General features: G+C 45.3%; 1 protein-coding gene across 1 annotated transcript in view; it reads left to right on the top strand.

The window, feature by feature from the left end:
- The first annotated feature begins 209 nt into the window (after positions 1-209).
- FBN3 (fibrillin 3) overlaps positions 210-20,066 on the top strand; it is a 115,607-nt gene continuing 95,750 nt past the window's right edge. Inside the window, exons 1-3 of the mRNA XM_075038096.1 lie at positions 210-704; positions 2,457-2,759; positions 19,753-19,835. Of these exons, the coding sequence (XP_074894197.1) occupies positions 2,590-2,759; positions 19,753-19,835 (253 nt within the window). The 5' untranslated portion in view covers positions 210-704; positions 2,457-2,589. The remainder of the gene's footprint in view (positions 705-2,456; positions 2,760-19,752; positions 19,836-20,066) is intronic.

Here is a 20,066-nt window from a genome sequence, read left to right as displayed (position 1 = left end):
TTCTCTGTGAGCAAATGGATGCATCTGGACTTCCTTCAGTTTAAAGTTGTGCACGAAGGCTGGAAATCTCCTGAAGTGCAAAACTTCATGCTTTTTACGACTTCTTTTTCCATCTGCTCTCTACCTCGGGAGCTCTGGGAGCAGAGGAAACGCTCTCCCTTTTGTCTCGCTGAAGATAATCATATCCCAGCCTTCAGCAGACAGGCGTGTGTAGCGAAGTAGCAGAGCTCTTACGGCTGCAGGAAGGGCAGTTTCTTTGTCTCTGCCTCTGCTCCCAGCCCTGCCTTTTTCCTTCCCACTCTGTCTTTCTCATTCACTGCATTTGAAATATTAGAGCCTGAAAAATGCATGCCCTCCAGAGCTGAGAGATTCCCAGCTGGGACACTGGGAGCAGTGAAGGGGTTTTTTAATTTTTTTTTTAATTTTTTTTTTTAAGACACATTTTCTGTCTTGTCTGGGCTGATTTTTTTTTTTTTTTTTTTTTTTTTTTTGCCTGCTTTGGGGCTGGGCTGGAACGGGAAAGTGCTGCTGTGGGAAAGCAAGGGGGACAGTTAGGGGAGGCTCGGGGGCCCTGTCCCTCCCCGCAGGAGCCGGACTCGGAGCCCGTGCCTCTCGCAGAAGCAGCAGATTATTTCCACTCTGGGGTGGAGAGGGGAGACCTGTGAGGATTCCTCCCCGAAAGAACAAACTTTTGGGGTCTCGAGGTGAGAGATGCTTTCTGATCCTCCGCCGGCCAGGAGGAGGAGGAGGAAGGAAGGGTTCCCCAGCCCCATTTTCACAGGCAGAGCTGGGAGATTTGGGGAAGGGGGGGAGTGCGATGAGGCTGGGGGGGAGGGGGGGAGGAAGAAGAGGGAGCAGGAGAAGGGAGTAAGAGTCTACAGAGCACATTCCTCCGCGATCCATTTTACAGAGCCTTTTTTTCGGGCTTTCCCATAGCCTCCCTGGTCTCCCGCCCGGAGCCCGGCCTCACAGCCCTGCCTGCTCCCGGCACCCCACATCAGCACCCTCAGGCCGAGGCCGGTCACCCCCTCACCGGATTCCACCCTGACTCCCGCCGGGATCTGTGTTGTGCCAGGCTCCGTACCCCTCGCTCAGGGCTCTTTTCCTTTGCCCCTCAGTGCCTACAGCCTCTCGGAGCCAAGACGGCTGTAAGGACTAAAATAAAGCTGCTCCGGAGTCCGCTGCGGGTTCCTTCTCCCCTCAGCGCCCCATGGCGCGGGCTGACCCCCCGCGTCCCTCTGGGCTCTGCCCCTCGGCTCTGCTCACGCTGGCCCCAGGCCTGCCCACGGGACCCTCCGCCATGTCACCTACCCCCAGGGGGGGAAGCAGGGCTCGTGGCTTTTTTTTTTTTCCCCCCCGGGAAGGGGTCTTGTTCATCAGGACGGGCTTGCTCAGGGCAGAAATTCTCTGGGGGCTGAGGACGTGCCCTGGTGTGATTCAGGGCCAAAGTCTGGATCTGGCCCCTGCCCAGCTCTGGCCATCTCGTAGGCTCAGTTGCCGGCCCCAGCCCTGGAGAGCTGGCCGTGCTGTGCTCGCCCCAAGGTGTGTCCACAACCAGAGGTGTGAGGGGTCTCCTTGCTGCCTCCATCGGCCCACTCCTCCCCTCCACAGAGGCTTTGGACCCTCTATCATCCTCCTCCCTGTGGCCTCTCGTGCTCGGCTGCCTGTCCCAGCTCAGGAGCTCTCCTACATCCTTCCAGCCTGCCCAGCCTTCCACCTTCTCCTCTCTCCCTTCACCCTCCATGGAAACCAGGCTTAGCTTAATGCACCATGTCTTCATGCTCTAGTCCCAGCTCACAGTCTTCCATCTCACTCCAGCCCATGATGACCCTTTTGCCTACCTCAGCACTGGTGTACATGTCCCCTCTGATGGGTTTGCCAACAGACTACTCCCCTCATCCAGCTAGAATTACCGGGTATCTGGGAGATTGTTTTCCAGCAACTGATCTCCATGCTATGGCCTGTCTGGAGTACAATGCAGTAAAACCAGAGCTGTGGGACCTGGGAAAATGGTCCATAAATAGGATCTGCTCTTTCTTCAAGTTCTCCTCTTGCTTCATAGCCCTACATCTCCCGTTGCTCCTCTGAACCAAGGCACTATGCTGAGGTCAGTATCATAACCCGTCATCATGGGCAGGCCCAGGACAGATGTGCTTTTGTCATTCTTTGTTTCTCCATCAGGAGGGCAAAATAGATGCAAGGGCAGAACCGTCACTCTTGGAGATCTCTTGGTTTCCAGCTCTTGGGAAAGAAAGGTTTGGCAATGCTGTGGTAGGGAATGACAGTGTGAACATGTTGGCTGCGTGTACAAGGAGCCAAACTTCGTGTGACTGTATGACCCCACTGGATTAACTCTGGGGAGGGGCCACCTGGGATGATCAACTGTTTTAAAAATGTGAAAGCCCTTAAGAACACTTGTGTCTCTTTCTTTCTCTTTCCTCTGTTTTTGCTTCTAGAAAGGGAACGGCAGGACGGCACCTTGGCACTTACGGGCTGCTGCCAAAAACCATCCTCCACCAAGGCAGCAGGGAGCCTCCAGCTGGAAGAAGCTTTCAGGGCAGCCGGGTGAATCAAGGAATCCGTGCCATCATGGGGGTATTATGGCTGGCCAGGTTCATGCTGGGATGTACAGCAGTTATGTATGTGGAACAAGCCCAGGGTCAATATGAAGGGGACTTGCAGACAGACAGATTTGCAGGCTACGAGGAAAGACAGCCAGCAAACAGAGTGAGAAGAAGAGGCCAAGACACTTTACGAGGGTACGTTTAATGTTCTTTTCTATTTTACAAAGCAGAACTTGGGTTATTGTCATAGCACATAGAGACATGCTTACAGAATTTCCTTTCCTTGAGCTCAGGAAGTAGTCTGCTCTACAGACCTACAGTAGGAGGAAAGCTCATGCCACAGAGGACAGTGAAGCAGGCTCCCGTGCGAGCAGAGAGCTGTGCACTGAGCTCTGCTGCTTTGTTTGGGGGATGACAGCCCCTTAGGGCTCCCCTGCAATGACTGTGAAGAGCCATCCACACTCTGCCTGTTTGTGGGAGGGATGCTGCGCATTTAGCTGGAGTGATGGCTGTGGCTGGGCTTTCCACTGTTGCTAGCGGGGATGCTGTCAACTCAGGTTTTGACCCTGGAGTTGCCTTCAGCTCTCTGTTACCAGTCAATGCTCTGGGCTGTATTGAGAGATTATTGCCTCTGATAGCTGCTTTTACATGATGATTGTTGCTAATGGGAAGGTGTCACACGAAGTCATTTGTTGTGCAGCATAGTTGTGGCTTGTGGTCTCATCTATAGAAAAATCAGTGTGAGAGCTGGACCCATGAGTGTTTTCCACCTGAGGAGGGAGACAGGGCTCAGCTAGAAAATCCTGAAGCTTGTGCTGGAGCTCAGCTGTGTTTGCATGCTCTCAAGATGGTTCCTGGCCCCAGCATTGATTCTGGGTTATTTTAAGTCTGCCTGGCTGTAGTTCTTGGAAAGTGTTCCTGTGTCAGTGGGCAGAATCAGAGCAGAACGTGATACACGCGCGAAGCCTGGGCTGTGCCAGAGTCCTCCGGCACTTGCTGGGGAATGCTTCTTGAATGGGATGGAGTGCCGTGCTTTCAGCCCAGACAGTCAAATGTGCTGTGTTTGGGCTGGAGCTGGAACACAGAGCCTGGCCGTTGAGCTGCCAGGGGCAGGGCTGTGGGGCTGGCGGCATCTGCTCTTGGAATTCAAATGTGCATGGCCACTCCCTCCCGCTACGGCAGATTCGGAAAAGATGGACAGCAACTGTCCTGGGGGTTTGATCTTCTCAAAACTAGCTACCAAAAGCAGGCATTAGCTCACTTACAGGGTAGGGACACCCTATGTCTCCCCCAATATGACTCATAAGTACTTTCGCCATGCTCCTCTCTTTGAGTCCGTCATCCCTCAGATAAAACATCCCAAATGTTTATGCCTAACGGGGATGAAGGCCGTTACTTGAAAAGGATGGGATGACAGTCTACCAGATCCAGAGACTCTTGTTCAGCCTGGCTGGCCAAGGCTATGTGATTGATTACTGTGCTCATAATGGGGATGGAAAGGTTTGGAAGGAGTTGATGTGTGTGTGGATAATGCTGTCTCACACAGCCATGTGAAGAGAAAGGAAAGGCAGAGCAAGGAATCGATGAATGTTTCCATTCCCCACGGCACCCGAAAGAAAGTCACTGGTGTCCAGTGGTCTTATGGCACTCAGTGATTTTGGTGACCAGATGCTGTTTTCAAAAATGATTTACAGCTTAAATCCTTTTGACTTCTGGTGATTCTTATGGGTCCAAATCCCAAGTGCATTTTAAAAATGAAGCCCAGATTCCCAAGTTAGAAATTACTTCTGAGAACCCTTCTGTACTTTAAAGCCTCAGACATGGACCAACATTTAAGTAAAGTAATACCAAATTATCGGTTGTGTAAGTTCTTAGTGGCCACACAGTAAGTTCGAGACAGGATCAGAATCAGGCCTGAAGTGTCTGGCTCCCAGTCCCCCGCAGAGAGCAGGACCACACTGCCACCTCCTTCAGTTTCTCTTCTGCTTTCCTCCTGCCCTCTGAAGCAATTGCTGTAGGAAAAGAAAAAACCCCACTGGGATAAGTGCACGGTCTGTTTAAGGAAGTCTGTGCGACTATAATTTAAGATGACTGAAGAATCATTGTTTCTTGGCCCTTGGGAGAGCAGTCTTGTTTCAGGGGAGGGAATCATGGTGGGCAATGCAGGGGAAGCTGGTAAAACTCAGAGTGGCTGGAGCTTCTGCCCCAGGCACTTCCCATGCTCTGTGTCAAGCGACCCTGACAGTCTCCTAGGTTTTGTGTCCAAATCTCTCCTTCAGGATTTCCAGCCCTTCAGCAATCTCTCTCTTTAAAATCTCTATTTTACAAGCAGAGAAAACCACTTGAGATGAGAAATCTATTGAAGAGCAATGTTTTAAATAATGTTCTACTGGGCTTAGAAAGCAGCTACAGATGTCACCAGCTACAATGCTGTAGATGGGTCTGGCAGCCAGTGAAAGCCATCTCCTGCAGAGCCACAGGCCCAGTAATTTTTGCTGTAGATTCCCCAAACAGCACTAGTCCCTCGTCCTTATGCTCTGGCTTGAAACAATTCTGGAGAGTTGCAGCTGTGGATCAACATCTTCCCTGACCTGGGTTTTGCTGCCTTAAGGTATCAGGATTCTTTGCTGCTGGGAAATTTAAGTGAGTTTGATACACTTCTTTGGGAAAATCAGATAAGTCATAATTTAAGGTTTACTTCACTCACAGACTAGCACTGCAGTAGCAAAAGGAGTGAACAGTGGGTTTTCTTGATGCGGCTTTAAATGTAAAGGAAGGTAGGGTTGTCTTCTTAAATGTGGTGCTATTTTACAATGTAGGTATCCAAATGGCTTATCTTGACTATTGGGATCTGTGGAATCATCTATTCTATAATGCCACACCTCTAAACACACATCTGAACCTCTGAACGTGTTTATCTGTGGTCTCTATTTTAATAGTTTATGACACCATTTCAAATATTTGCTTTGGCATTTGCTTTCAAAGACCCACAACTTTCTTTCTCAGAGAGACTAATTTCAATCCAACTTTCTTCAGAAATGCCTTCAGTTCTGAGACTTAGGTTCTGAGGCTTGCATGAAAGGAACTTAAATAGAACAGGAATTAAAATAAGGCAAAGCTTAGCTGCATTACATGGGCCTGATCTGGCTGCTTGCCTGGTGAGCCCCTGGCCACCACCCACAGCCACCATCCTGAACACTCTTGTTTCCCTGTGAATGTTCAGAAGTTTGTATCTCTGTTCTGAATGGAAGGAAACAGATAAACAGATTTTGAGGATTTGCTGGTTAGATCTAATGACAAACCAGTGTAGAGTCCTAACTTATGCTTCCTCTTCTCCTTTGTGGAAACCTTCTGCTCAGGGCTTCTGGACTGTCTGTAGCCCTGTCATATTTGTTCCTTGAAATAATTTGTTTTCCCAACACAACTTAAGTGTTTTCCTTTCATACACTATGCTTGAGACCTTCTATCCTGCCAGATCTCAAAGCCTTTTACAATGCTAACATGCCATTCACAGATCACTTCATCCATGGCAGAAGTGTTTTTGCTCCCAAAACAGATTATGACAGACAGATACATTAGAGGACTCAAAGGACAGTCGCCTATCTTGACAAGCTAGATCTGGCTTTTGCGCTACCATTTATTCTTGTATGGGCCTCCTTTTCTCTTGGGTGGGTGGAACCACAGATTCCCTCCACCTCTAAATTGTGTTGTATCACAATTTGGACAAGAAAATAGAATCACACCAGAACTGCACAGAGAAGTGTGACCCAGATGTCTTTATAGGGAAATTTTTACCAACTCTGGAAGAATCAAATACCCAAACATTTGGTGCTCCTTCCTTCATTTTCTCTTAAATATCTTCTACTCCTACACATAGCACAAATAACTTTCCGTGGGTTTCCCAGGAAATTCTTGAGTAAGCCCAAATAGCAGAGGATATCTGCTTGCTTTTGGTGGCAAGTTACTTTGTGTGAAGTCTTAGTCAGTTAGTACTAATAGAAATGCACAGAATCATTTAATGTCGTAGAGCTCGTAGTGAGAAACTGCTCTCTAGTAACTCCGTGAGCAACACAAGCTCTCCTTGCTGATGTCTGGTGAACTGGCTGTGCACGAGGACAGTTGTAGATGTTGGTAAAAGAGGCTTCAGCAATGCAGGAGGAAAGATTGTATATGTTTCTGCTGGAAACATATGTATTTGGAGCTCCGGTTCCATCCCATTCTCCTTTAATAAAGGGAAAAGTATGAAATAAATGCAAAGCATGAAATAAATGCAACATTAACAAGCCTGTTATTCACCAATGCTTTTACAAATAACAATTAATAAAGTGATGTGGAGCAATAAATCACAGCCAAAGCCATGATTTAATCTGTCCTTAAACTCATTAAAGTAGAGACAATTTAAAATGACCGTCTCCTGAAAGGAACAGCACTGACAAATCCATTTATGAGGCAGGATTTGAATGGGATTATTAGTTTAATGAACTATTGAACAGTTTCCAAGAGCAAGAATGTGTTTAACAAAGGGGAAAGAAAAGATGATTAGTCTGCAGCCAGCTGAGCTCTTTGCTGGCAGAATGATTTCCTGTAAGTTCATGGCTGCCTGTTTTTTCAAGTAAGAATAAAGGCTCAGCTATAGCTTGACTTTAAACACAACTAATTATGTCAAGCCCATTAATTATGAAATGGCCACTGCAATTGAGAAGATGGATGAAGAGAGGGTGTTTGGAGAGGCATTTGTCATACCTCTTCCATTGCTCTGACTTATACAAAAAGACAGAGAGGTGTCTAAATTAATTGTGGGGAGGGGGGAATATATGGAGTTTCCAAGCTGCTCTCCCATAGATTTTTGACACCTTCTTATCTTCCAACTTGACATTGGGGAATGGAGAGGAAGGCACATTGCAACTGCAAAACACCAGCAGAAGAGGAGTTCCTGGGATGTAGATGAACTCTCCATCCACCACCCTAAGCTTGGCAGCTCGGATGCAGTGGAGAGGGAAAGTCACGGGCTGTGATTCTGGGCCATGTGGCACCAGGTTAAACTGGAGCTGACACTGGGATGATGTTTAATGTCAAGGGGAGATCTGACATCGCAGAGATGAGCTTCACCACTTTTGCAGTTTACTGTGAGATGTGCACAGAGAGCAGATGATTTCCAGCAGCGTTTTAATCTGACTCCATCCCTGACACTGCAGTTCCACAAGCATCTTAGCACAGGAATTACAAAAGGGTTTTTTTGCACCAGTAGCAATTGTAATTTTCTTCACTCTTGCTTTAGGTTTATCGGAAACATGTGCCTTTAAAAAGAGCTGATGCCCAAAACACAACCAGCACTGTCAGATGTTTCATGATTCAGTCCCCGATTCTGCCTCTGCCAAGTTCAAGCATAAAGTTTTAGTTGACTTCGTTGAAAGGAATAAGTCCCAAGTGGGAGTCAGCAAATCTTTTCTGCAGTGTTGCCATCTCTGCTGCTACTGTAAATCTAGTGAGAGGTATTGATTTCCTCAACATCCCAGAGTGAAGGTCTTTAAATGTAGAAGTTCAGCTTTCATTCCTTATAAAAAAATTGATTTCTTGACCTCGAAGTGATAGAAAACTTGCTTGAAAATGAAATCCTGTTTAGAGCAAGAACCAAGGTGCTACTAAGAGGTAGGGGAAGTTTAATGTTCCATTTCTTAACTTGATCTTATAGTTTAGGCAACCAGACTCTCTCGTACTGATTGTGTGGGTTGTTTGTGAAAAAGAGCCGGTAACTATGGTGATTTAAACACTTAAAAAAGCAAATTTGTGGGGTATGTCACTAACTACACCAACTGAAACTACAAGCACATGTAGCCAAAGAGTAACAACAGGACTCCAGTACTTACTAAAAATTGTTGCCTAAAATGGACTGTGCTGCTTGTGGTTGCCCACGTCGTTGCAGTTGGACTAGTAGTTGGACTTGTAGGTCCCTTGCAACTGGAATGTTCTGTTCTATTCTATTCCATTCCACTCCAAACACTGGTTTTCTTACAAGATGGTGAAATGCATGTTCATGCATGCACAGAGGACTCTCCATCTGCAAGGAGACAGCTTTGGGGCATCTTCACTTAGAAATGATGAGGAAGAACATGGCAGGGAAGACCGTGGTCAAACTGTAGCAAATCTTTCTTGCCTTCCCCCACCACATTCCTGCCCTGGGCAGAATGTGTGTCTCCATGCTCCAAGGCTTGCTAAAAATGAGTTTAGAGTGAGTGTACCTCACTTTGGTAAAGGTGCAACTGGAGCTTCTGTCACTGTGACCCAGTCACCTCTTGAGCACATTTTGGCTGTTTCCAGGTCCACATACTCCACACATAAACCTTGATATTTATTCATAAAGCCAGAGATGAAATACTACAAATAACAGGAGGAACAAAATTAAGGCAGCGGCTGGAAACTTCTGACTTAGGAGTCTTGTTCCTAAATTTTCCTTGCGTCTTGATTTATATTGTGAAATGGTTGATCTTGGACTTCTGGCCTAGGCTGGTTTCTCTCGTTATTGGCAGGAAACATGAAGGCGAGTATTGGCATGGCAAAAGATTATCTGGCGTAGAAGTTAATAGGTTATACGGGTTTTGTTTGGAAGTTTTAAGAACTGTATTTGAAGTCTTGATATATTTCAGAATTTAAGGGGAAAAAAGATGGAAGAGTTGGTAATGCTGCTTTCCAAATGAAAGTGTTAAGCAGTTCCTGGAAATCAGTTGCATTTTTAGGCTTTTTCAAAGGAAAGTCTTCTCTAGGGTTCCTTGCTGATATATAGGATTTAAATTTATATGTGCACCAATAAAGGAAGATTTTACCTACCATCTCTCATACAAAATGTGTGAAGATCTGAATAAAGGGGAAAAAATACTATTGTTGACAAAGAAAAGGTATATAACAAAGGATTTTATAGACCTAATTTGCTAAAAAAATTGTATGCATTATTGGGCTTGAATTTGGCATTAATCTAAGCAGATAGAATCCAAAACCTATACAGTCTTTGTAAGACTTTCCTTGCATTTTGCTTCATTCCTTTTATGAAACTGAATAATAATCATGCATATTTTAAAAATTATTATTACCATCTCTTCCCCGCCCCCCCCCCCGTAAATTTTAGCTAAAATTCAGGTGTCTACCCTGGAATCAGCTTTGCGTGGCTCGTATCACCTAAACTTGGGCAGTATTTTGTTGTAAGCGTAGAGACTGATTTTGGTGTGATCTAGTTACCTTGGTGGCAGCTAGGCAACCTTCTCAGCTTGGCTTTCTCTCTATGTATGTGGACTCCAGACACACATGTGCAAGGGGTCCTGCCTGAGAGCAAGGAGGAATTTTGAGTTGGGGCTGCAGTTTTGTACTGGGGATCCAGAGGTCCCTGATGGGACTTCCCTTCGTTATAGTCTCTTGCTCCATCACCTTACTGATGTCCTTACTGATAGCTGCATCTCAGCAGGAGAAGGAAAGGGGGCTGAGATGCAGTCTTGAAAAATTACAGATCCCTGTATCTCTGTATTAGACATATCAGACATGGCCTGTCCCCAAGGCACCCAAAGCTGCCCTCTGCTCTGAATTATGGTAGGAAATTCAACCCTGGGCACAGAGACAGGAGGCGTACCATCAAACACTAGAAAGGCCCATTTAATGCTGTTTCAATTTCAATACAAAGAGAATTTAATATGTATTAGAAGTAGAAATGTAATAACCATCTGGAAAAAATAATTTAATTTCTCCCCATTTGCTAATAATATAAAAATGAAAACATTAAACACCTGAGTAACTTTGAAATTACATAATTGCTCAGTTAAAAGGCATATATTTTGATATCATGCATTCTCCTGGTTAATTAAAGAAAATGCTAAATTAGGTGTCAAGGCTATCTTTAGTTTCAGATCTGCATTCTCCAGGAAAAAATAACTAAAACATAAAAACAGAGATTAAAGTAACTGCTTAAATTAAGGCTTCCTTTCTGTTAACTGAAATAACCACGAAAATATAGTCTCTGTTCACTTAAACCAATCTTTCTTGTCTAGAGCTCCTCCTAAGTTCTGGGAGGAGGAGCAGTCAGTGATGAACTCTTCCACCTCTTCCCAGACCTCCCTGTTTCCTTAAGAAGAGCCACAGTGGAGGATCAACAGCTGAATTCAGGTGCTTGAAAGGCTCAGCTTCCTTTGAGCATCTTATGTCAAGGTCTTCTGAGTTCCAGCTACTCAGTTTGGGCTCAAGCAGAGATCAGGTCAGCATTGCTGGGCAGCAGAAAGGAGAGATGCTCAGTAATGCTACCTGGGTTTGCTCAGGAGGGAGCTGTGCACCAGTTCACACCACCTTTATCCCCAAGGATGGAGTAGGGATGCTCCTGGGGCCAGGGAAAGTAAAGGGTCTCCAGCAGGAATGCGAGAGACACTGTAAGTCTGGGGCTTTGGTGAGATCAGAGAAAAATGCTTCTGTTGCCACAGATATATTACTTGAGTGTTAACAGGTATTGCTGCGAGTCTTAGGAAAGCCATCCATAGCTCAGCTCAGCAAACACCTTCAGGAGGTACTGAATTCGGAATACTTTTGCACTCGCCATATTACCCAGCAAAATAGCAGTTTTAAGGTGTGTGGCTTCCACTGGTGGTAACAGAAAGTTAACATCTCTGTACCTTTAAAACCAAATTCTTAGAACCAAAAATAATTGAAACCGCTGGGACTTGAACTCATTCCTAAAAGCTAAACAGATGCTGGGCTGCTTTGCAGAATAAGAGGATGATGTTTCAGGTGGGAGGGATGAAGCACCTCCTCTGCAGGACCGAGTCAATATCCTTACATTAAACAGGGGGTTGTCTGGGTAGGAACAGCTGGCTTCTGCAGTGGTATTGCTCTACTTTCTCATTTGCAAGTTACTTATCAAACTGTATACATTGCTTGAACACATATAGGCCTGGGGAAGTAAGCAGGGAACGTAGAGATAGCACAGTCCTAGACTCGTAAAACTGATATATCACTGAAATAAATACTTGCAGTACATTCGATGGATCTGGTAAGTCAAGAACGAGGAGGACACAAATATGCTCCCCTTTAGGCCAAGGATCCAAAAGTCAGCATTGTTTCAAATCTGTTCTCACGCCATGACACAATCCCAAATCCCTCTGGGTGGGGAGACGCGTTACCAAAAACCACTATCACATTTGGCAGTAATTATTGCCCCCCCCGGTGATCTCCACTGAGGCCAAGGGTGACTGATGCCTGCAATGATGCTCCCCACTTATTGTGAGAGATGATCCCTGGGGCCCAGCAAAGAATCAGACTAAGATCAAAACCAAAAAGAATCTTGAATTATAGGAAAAATTTCCAGCTCAGATGGAGAGGTAGGATCATTGTCCCTGGAATAGCCATGTGCTTAAGTCATATAAGACACATTCATTTCGTTTGACTCTTTGCACAGGCATGAATTTCATGATGAAAGGAGGGCTGCGGGTGGGGGGCAAATAGTCTAAAAAGAAACTTCTATGTCTCTTCCCCAAAATAGCTCTTCTGTGGATAGCAGACAACCCTCCTTTTTGCAGTATCAAATCAGAAGTCCTCACTAGCCTGGCATTAGCTATATTTTCTCTGAGTTGTTGAATTTACAGCAAAGGGTAACTCTGAATGACTTGGGGAAATCTAGAGCAGTGTTTGGGCTGATGGCTATTCCTAAAGCTGAACAAGTAGAAGTGCATTGAGAATTGACTAAATCTATTGCTGGATGGTTTGATTCTCCATAAATATTTCTAAGCTGAAACTTGAAGACAGAAAAAAACTGAAAATAAAGTAAGGGACAGGGAAGGTAGTGACTATAAGCATGCCAAGGGGTTTCCATTCTTCCCATGTAAGTTGTCAGAATAGCTGCACCCCACCCCAAACTGGATGTGTTTGCAGAGTGGAAGAGAGATTTTCATGTCTCTTGAGATATCCCAAGTATAGAAAGAAAGAAGAACAGAAGAAAAATTGAGAAGATTGGGCAAGCTTATTGGACTCCTAAAATTAGGGGATTGTGCTCAAGCAGAAGAGGGGGAAATAGCTCCCCTGGACCTGCTGGCTGTGCTTCTTCTAATGTAGCCCAGGATGTGGTCTGCTGCTGTTATGGATTTCTCCTATGATGAATCTCACCCACCTATTTTGAGGACCAGTACCACAGATTAAGTGTCTTGTCTCTTGATCATTAGGTTTGTGGCTGGATAGTTAAGCTGTGGTGCTTCTCATCCTGAAATCACGAGGTGGTGATCCCATGTGCTGGTGGGAAAGTTGCCGCTCACCCTTCCATAAAACACTGGGCTCCAGCCCTACTACTTAGCCTGCACAGTTGTACTTTGGCAGGGCAGGAGGGTGGTTTTTACGGAGTGTTTTGTTTGAAACACTTAGAGAAAAAGGAATTTGTGCTTGGTCACTTGCCTGACTTACATCTGGGGCCTGGTAAAAGTGCAAGCCACACTTTTATTAACAAAGTCTTAGTTTACAAAAAGACGAAGTAGTATGAATTTCTGAGAGCACCTACTCGGCAACCTTGACTTGTTCTCATCAAGATAGCAGAGAAAACCTGCAAGAGATGTAAAGTGTTGGCATCTCTGCCCTTACCAAGAGACTCAATCTGGTCCAGAGAACCATTGCTCAGTGCAGCCAGACCTTCTTAGCTCAGACTCCTTTTCCCATTGAAAAGAGAATATCTTGAAAAGTAGTGCTCAGGAGACAGTCACAACACCGAGGACCTGTTTTCACCCAGCAGGAAGAAGTTTTAGATTGTATCAAGGAGGGAAATAACAAATTACTGTGATAAATAAGGAAAAGGATCCCCACGCTCAGGCAGCAGATACCCAGTCCAAACTTTTCCAGGCAGACACAAAGAAAACAATGAGCTGGGAGAAGCGTTTGCTGGACCACTGAGCATGCACCAAAGCAGACTAGTTCCAGGCTCTCAGTCACTGGACAAAGGTCTGGACTTGGTGAAAAGAGCAGGAAATTGGCCCAAAGTAACGAACTATAGTGAATTCTTCCTGAATTAATACGTTGAATCCCCCTGGATGAGGCCAGTGAGATGGAGAACATGTGAGCAGCCGGGGGAGCAATCCTTGTGCAGACCAGAGCAGCTCTGAGAATTACCCCAGCCCTGGCAAGCCACCAATTTTCATTCACTTCTGTCTTCCTCTAATTTAAGGAATGGAAATACTGCTTCTGAAGGCCAGTGACAACTGAGGTACGCTGATTACTCATGACAGGAGAGACAAATCCTGGGCTGCTGTTCCTGCTGTCTGGAAAGCACACACTACATGTAGCCAAGGGTTCATTAGCCGTGGGTCTTGCTGGATGGCAGGAGAAGTGCTCCTTGCAAGACACTGCCGTTACTACCCAAATCAGCCCTTTAGTGACTGTGCAGAGCTTTCTGAAGAAGGTTTGGAGAGTTCATTCTAGCTGGGTATTCCTTCTGCCATGGCTGAAGGAGTGGACACAGACCTGTGTGCATGCACATGTATTGAGGACATAGCTGTGTGTGAGCGGGAAGCTCAGGGTGACTTGACTTTAGTTTTTGGCTAGCATCTGAGTCTGCAAAGTGTTCTCAGCCTGGACTTCACACACTGTGCTGTCTGCCCTCTCCTACCTTTAACAATGAGTACAATTCTGCTGCGGTTACACTAGGCATCTGACAATAATTGGCAGGACGGAGTCTTTTTCGGCTGCTTGCTCAGCTAGTAGGCAACAATTCAGTGCTCTAGGCTGTATTTCCCAGGCTGCTAACAGGAACAGGCTGCTGCAGCAACAGCCAGATGCCGCTTGTGTTCTGTCCCCACAGGCGGGCTGGCACCCTGAGCCTGTGGGCAGTCTTGTGGTATGGACTGGCTCCCAGTCCTTGCTCATGCCTCCGACTCCGTTGTGAATTTGGGAGAAAGGCTTCTCTTGCTAACAGCCATGCATTTTCACATCACATGGCCACAGCTCTGCTCTGCTCCAGTGGTTTTTTCTTGGCATCTCCCAGTTCTCAGATGGAGTCACTGCCAGCAGGCAGCATTTGGTGCCATCAATTGAAATTCATGCTTACTTTGTCCCTGCTTATCTCTATAATCCTATTGTTTATTTAAAGTGGACAAAGAAGACACTATAGCTAGCATTGCTTTTCCTTTGGTCCTTTTCTTAGCATCACCCTTTTGGCCATATTCCTTTTCATGAAAATAGTTCTCTTTAGCAGCTGAGCTCTTTCAGCCTTTTCCTAGGCTGCACAGAAGGTGATGAGGGAAGATCTGCCTCATATAGGCAGGTCTATTTTTGCATCAGCCATGCAAACCATGGGGGTGGACCAGCAGTGCAGTCGTTTGCCAGAAAGCGTTGCTAGAAAGGACTGGCACAAACATGTCAGCTCTTATCTTTATGGCTCTAACACCCAAAGGAAAAGTCACACAGGAATAAGCACCATCTCAGCAGTGTAACTACGTCTCACCAGGACTGCATCATGTCTGGATAAGACCCTCTTGCTACTGCTGGCTAGCAAGGAGGCAAAGCTGACAGTGAGTAGAGCTAAAAAAAACCCTCCTGGTTTTTAATTTAGAACTAATTGCTGTGAGGTTTCTTGATAATTCTGAAATATCTGTGGATTTTGATTATCAGCAATAATCAGAATGTTGTGGGCAAGTTGATTAAATTTAAATGATTTTCCCTCTAACCTTGACGTTCCCATTCTTAGGAGCTCTTCACCACAAACTATGGTTGCAGTTCTCTGTTTACCAACTAAATGACGTGCCTTTTATCCACACCTTCTTGCTGATGAGAACATGGGTTTCCAGCTTGTATTTCCCAGGTTCGAGATAACTGCTGTTAATTTTAAAAAGAAATTTTGTCACAACTTTGCTGAAGATGTTGGTTTTCTCTTACAAAACAGCATTCTCCTTGTTGAGTTCTTGCTTTGGAATCTAATTTCATTCTCCCTCTAGGTCATTTCTGTGACACCATTAATTTGAACCCATTCAGAATGGATTCTGCCCATGTTTTGTTTTGAAACTTTGCTAATTTTTAGCATATGTTTATAAAGGTTCAGTTTTGGAGGAACAATTGTGATCTGGTAGTTTAGCCTACTGTGTAACAGGGTGCCCAGGACCTCTCCCAGGATCTCTGCACAGAGTTTGATGAAATCCTTGGCTGGCTGTCTTTTAGAAGGAGGTGGGACTTGCCACCATAGTTAAAAATACATACTTCATTATCAATTTCATTCAACTTCCACTTTCTTCTGTCTTAGTCTATGGGATTGATGCCAAATACCTCTTCCTTCGCTGACTTTGACAAAAAAATCCCTGATTAAATGGCTATATAATATTCTTTAATCTTCAACAAGGCTTGAAGTAGCCTGAGGCCAGGGTGTGAAGATCATTAGTGTACTAAGGTTAATGACTACCTCCCTTGCATAGCTGTTCACATCGACGTATTGAAAACAGGGCACCAGCAAACAGATTCAGGTGGAAGTTAAACTGCAATATTTGGTGCCTGGCTTTGAGTTGTCTGGGCTGCCTACACATTGCATGGAGAGTCCTATATCAAAAAAAGATCATCCACCCATCCATCCATCCTGTATGCTGGGAACCTGAGGTCTGAAACTTAGGCTTTACAGGACCTCCATCTGCTCAGAGTGAACTCATGTTCCCAGTTAATGCCAACCACAGACATATGTCTCCTTCTAACTGGAGATTTACACTTGAATATCAGGGGCAGTACTAGCTAGCTTTGTGTTTTATCCAACCTAATGCAACCAGGAACTGCAACCCAAGATGTTCCCCCATCTGCAGGGAACCTTAATCCATATCAGCAAAATCAGGTCTGCATTCAAGGTCTCTTTTTAACTTCTAAGCCCAGGAGAAGCAACAGATGCCTAGGCTTTTGGAAAATATAGGCGCTTTTGAAATCAAAATACAGATTTACTCTCCACCTCCAACCATAGCACCAAATTATTTTAGCAGAGCTCTTGATTTGATGTTTGCAGGGCTGGTGAAGGAGGCGCCACATAGCACTGGACAAAAGCAGGTCATATGGAAAAAACAGTTGCCACAGTTTCTACACAGGTCATCGTGTGCTCTGGGAAAATTAGAACTGGGAAGCAGAGCAGCACCCTTCATTGCACAGAAAGTTATTCAAGATGGTCTGTGCGGCTCAGGGCTCTTCTAGTCACAATGAAGAGTAGAAACTAGGATTGCTTTTATGTGGGAACATCATTGCTCAGTACAGGGTTCCTCAGAGTTTGCTCTCAGTCCAGCTCAGTGTTTTTGTCATTAATACAAATACTGCCCAGTTCCTTTTTCCATGGGAAAGCATTCTACTTCTTCCACTTTGGAAAGGTACACCAGCAGCATATCTGCTGCACATCTGCTGTGTGTCTGCTGCATGTCTGCTGCACATCTGCTGTATGTGTCTGCACATGTGCTGCACTTCTGCTGTGTCCCTGTTTTGTGTCTGCTGTGTGTTTGCTGGATGTGCTCTGCACATCTTCAGTGTGACTGCTGTACGTACGCTGTGTTTCTGCTACATCTGCTGTGCATCCTCTGTATATCTGCTGCATATCTGCTTTATGATTGCTGTGTGTTTTCTGCACACATGTTGTATGTATGCGTCATCTTTGCTGCGTGTCTTCTGTGTATCTCCTGTGCATCTACTGCAATCATGCTGAAGGTGGAAGACTCATGTATGCCTGGGTAACTGATTCAGGGTTGTCTGGAATCCACTACCTCTCCCAGCCAGAAAAGGAATCTGCTGCCCTAAAGCACTACAAATTCTTGCCAAAGTCCAGACTAGAATCTGGTAGATGGGCACTGCAGAGTGCACCTGAGATTGGCTGTTGTGCCCAGGGTGCACAACCATCCCAGCACCCTCTGCCTTCCCACTCCTGGCTCGCTGCAGGAACTTGAGAATGGCAACCAGAGGAAGAAAATCTTCCCCAAATCCCCACCACTCAGGCAAAATTTCCAGGCAGAAACAAAGGCAAGTTCAGGGAAAAAGACTAATGGCACACCTACTATAACAGAGATGTCAGGATTTGAGGAAGGACAAGCAAGACAAGTTCTGCAGTAAGCACTTCACGACATGGGAGGGAAGTAGAAACGTCCATGGTTAAAGCAGTTTTGACACAGCCACATGTAATGGTTGGGGTGCTGTTTTAAAGGACTGAAGGGAAGCTGAGACAGTACCTGCCTTATTATGCATGGTTCTTGCTGGTGGCAGAATAACAGGGAAATAAAAAGAGACTGTTCCCTGGAAAATGAAATTAATTTGCTGATCTAGCTGAAGATCAGGGATGAATCGACACATTTTCAGAATTGAAAAAAAATCCCAAACAAATCAACCAATCTTTTGGAGTTTGTAAAAATTGGATATTGATGTTGCTTCAGTCTGCCAAATCCATCAATTTGCTCCCATGCGCCATCTAGCCAGAGCTACTTCTGCAGGTAGCTGTGATATGCTGGTAGTTGTGGAGGTGTACTTTGCAATGAAATGAATTACAGTGAACACAGAATCACAGCATGGTTGAGGTTGGAAGAGACCTCCGGAGGTCATCTGGTCCAACCACCCTGCTCAAGCAGGGTCACCTAGAGCTGGTTGCCCAGGACCATGTCCAAACAGCTTTTGAATATCTCCAAGGATGGAGAATCCACAACCTCTCTGGGCAACCTGTTCTATGCTCAATCACCCAAACAGTGAAAAAAGTGTTTCCTCATGCTCAGGTGGAACCTCCTGTGTTTCAGAAACATCCCAAACTGCATAGCAGAAAATTGCCAAATCTGATTCATTCGCATAATCCCATCCTGTCTGTGCAATGATGATGATAGTTACTATCATCAGCCCCAGGCAATCTGCTGAAGTGGTTGATGTAGAACTCAATTAGTAAAAATTAGAATGAGGATATGGAAATTTTGGACAACAGCTCCTGACAAACTAATCTGATATTTTCCTTCTCTTAACAAAGAGAAAATTAAAGGGTGGTGTAACAACCTACATAGGTCTACTGGATGAAGAGACTTTGTTAACATATGGTTCTTCAATCCAGCAAGCAAAGATATAACAAGATCTAATGGCTGAAAGGAGAAGCTAGATAGATTCAGACCCCAAAATTAAGCTTAGAGTTTTAACAGTGGGGATTATTACTCACTAGAAAACCTCCAAAGTGTATGCTTATTTGCTGGTGATTTTAGTTCAAATTCTCATGCATTTCTAAAAGATGTGATCCCTCAGTAAATCTCCAAGAAGAGGTTGGAGGGTTGCTAGCCAGGGTCCAGACAAGGTCTAAACTCTCTGCCTACACTTACCTCTCTGCTGCCTCCCCCCATCTGTCTGATCCTGTGTTAGAGCCCCAGCACCTCTGCAAGGGGCTGTGTTCTCATGACTCCACACTTGACAGTGTCACAAGAGTATGAACATTACCTAGGTTTGTGGTTTTCATGTTTTCTTTTGGAGATTTTTCTTGGGAAGTCTGTTAGTTCATGTATGGATGTGTGAAAACATACAACATGGTGTAAATGCCATGCTGAGATATATGCTCAGGCTGGGTTTCCTGCTGTCTTTGCTATGTGACATTGATTAAGCCATCCAACAAAAAAGTGAAGACAAAGAAAACTATGGGCAACCTGTCTGATAGACAAGTTGGAGTGTGCAGGAGTTTAACTGCAGAGTCAGAAAGGAAGAGCAGGACTTTGTCCACCTTATGCATAAACAGCACTGCTAAGCTATATTCACAAGAGATAGATGTCCTCCTCCTGTGCAGCTTATCAGGACATTCACTCGCTTGTGGTCTCTAGGGTTGTCTGGTATCTAGGTCTCTCTCATCCCACGTGGAAATGCAGGTCTCCAGCTGACTGTGTCTAACCTTGTGGGTATGGTCCCATGTCATGGCTTTGCGTCAGGGTAGCTCTGGCTGTGCCTCAGTCCCTCACTCCTCCATATAGTGCTAAGAGGGTCACTGTAAGATCAGAGCCCCAAAGCATTCTGCACAGGGAGGTTGGAAGTCAGTTATTAAAATAATATATGGTGGCTCCTTTTGGTGGGAATTAAACATAGCTTGTTCAAACTCACGGTGAGGGAATGGAGTTTGGCAGAGAAATGTCACACAAGAAGCTCTTCAACTGCTCTCCTGCAGCGATGATACATGCTGAATTTATCCAATGGTACTGCATAGAAACAGAGGAAAAAAATTGTTTTTAATTTTCAGACCCAATGTCTGTGGCTCGAGGTTCCATTCCTACTGCTGCCCCGGCTGGAAAACGCTGCCCGGAGGGAACCAGTGCATTGTCCGTAAGTATCCATTTTCCTGTTAAGGGCACCAAGGGAACTAACTGCCATGTGGGAAGGAATGCATATCTCACATTTCAGCAGATGACAGAACATTTCATAATCCACTGGGACAGGAGCAGCGATTGCTGGGAGTTCTCATCTCTGCTAGTCTTGATTAAAGCAGGGTGGTTGCAATTGGTCCCATTTAGTGCCTGGCCTTTTATCTTCTGCCAAATTGCCACTGTGCTCCTT

This window comes from Buteo buteo, chromosome 10 (assembly GCF_964188355.1).
Source record: "Buteo buteo chromosome 10, bButBut1.hap1.1, whole genome shotgun sequence".
Lineage (NCBI taxonomy): Eukaryota > Metazoa > Chordata > Aves > Accipitriformes > Accipitridae > Buteo > Buteo buteo.
Note: the sequence above shows the minus strand (reverse complement) of the source record. Positions and strands in the feature narration are given on the sequence as shown.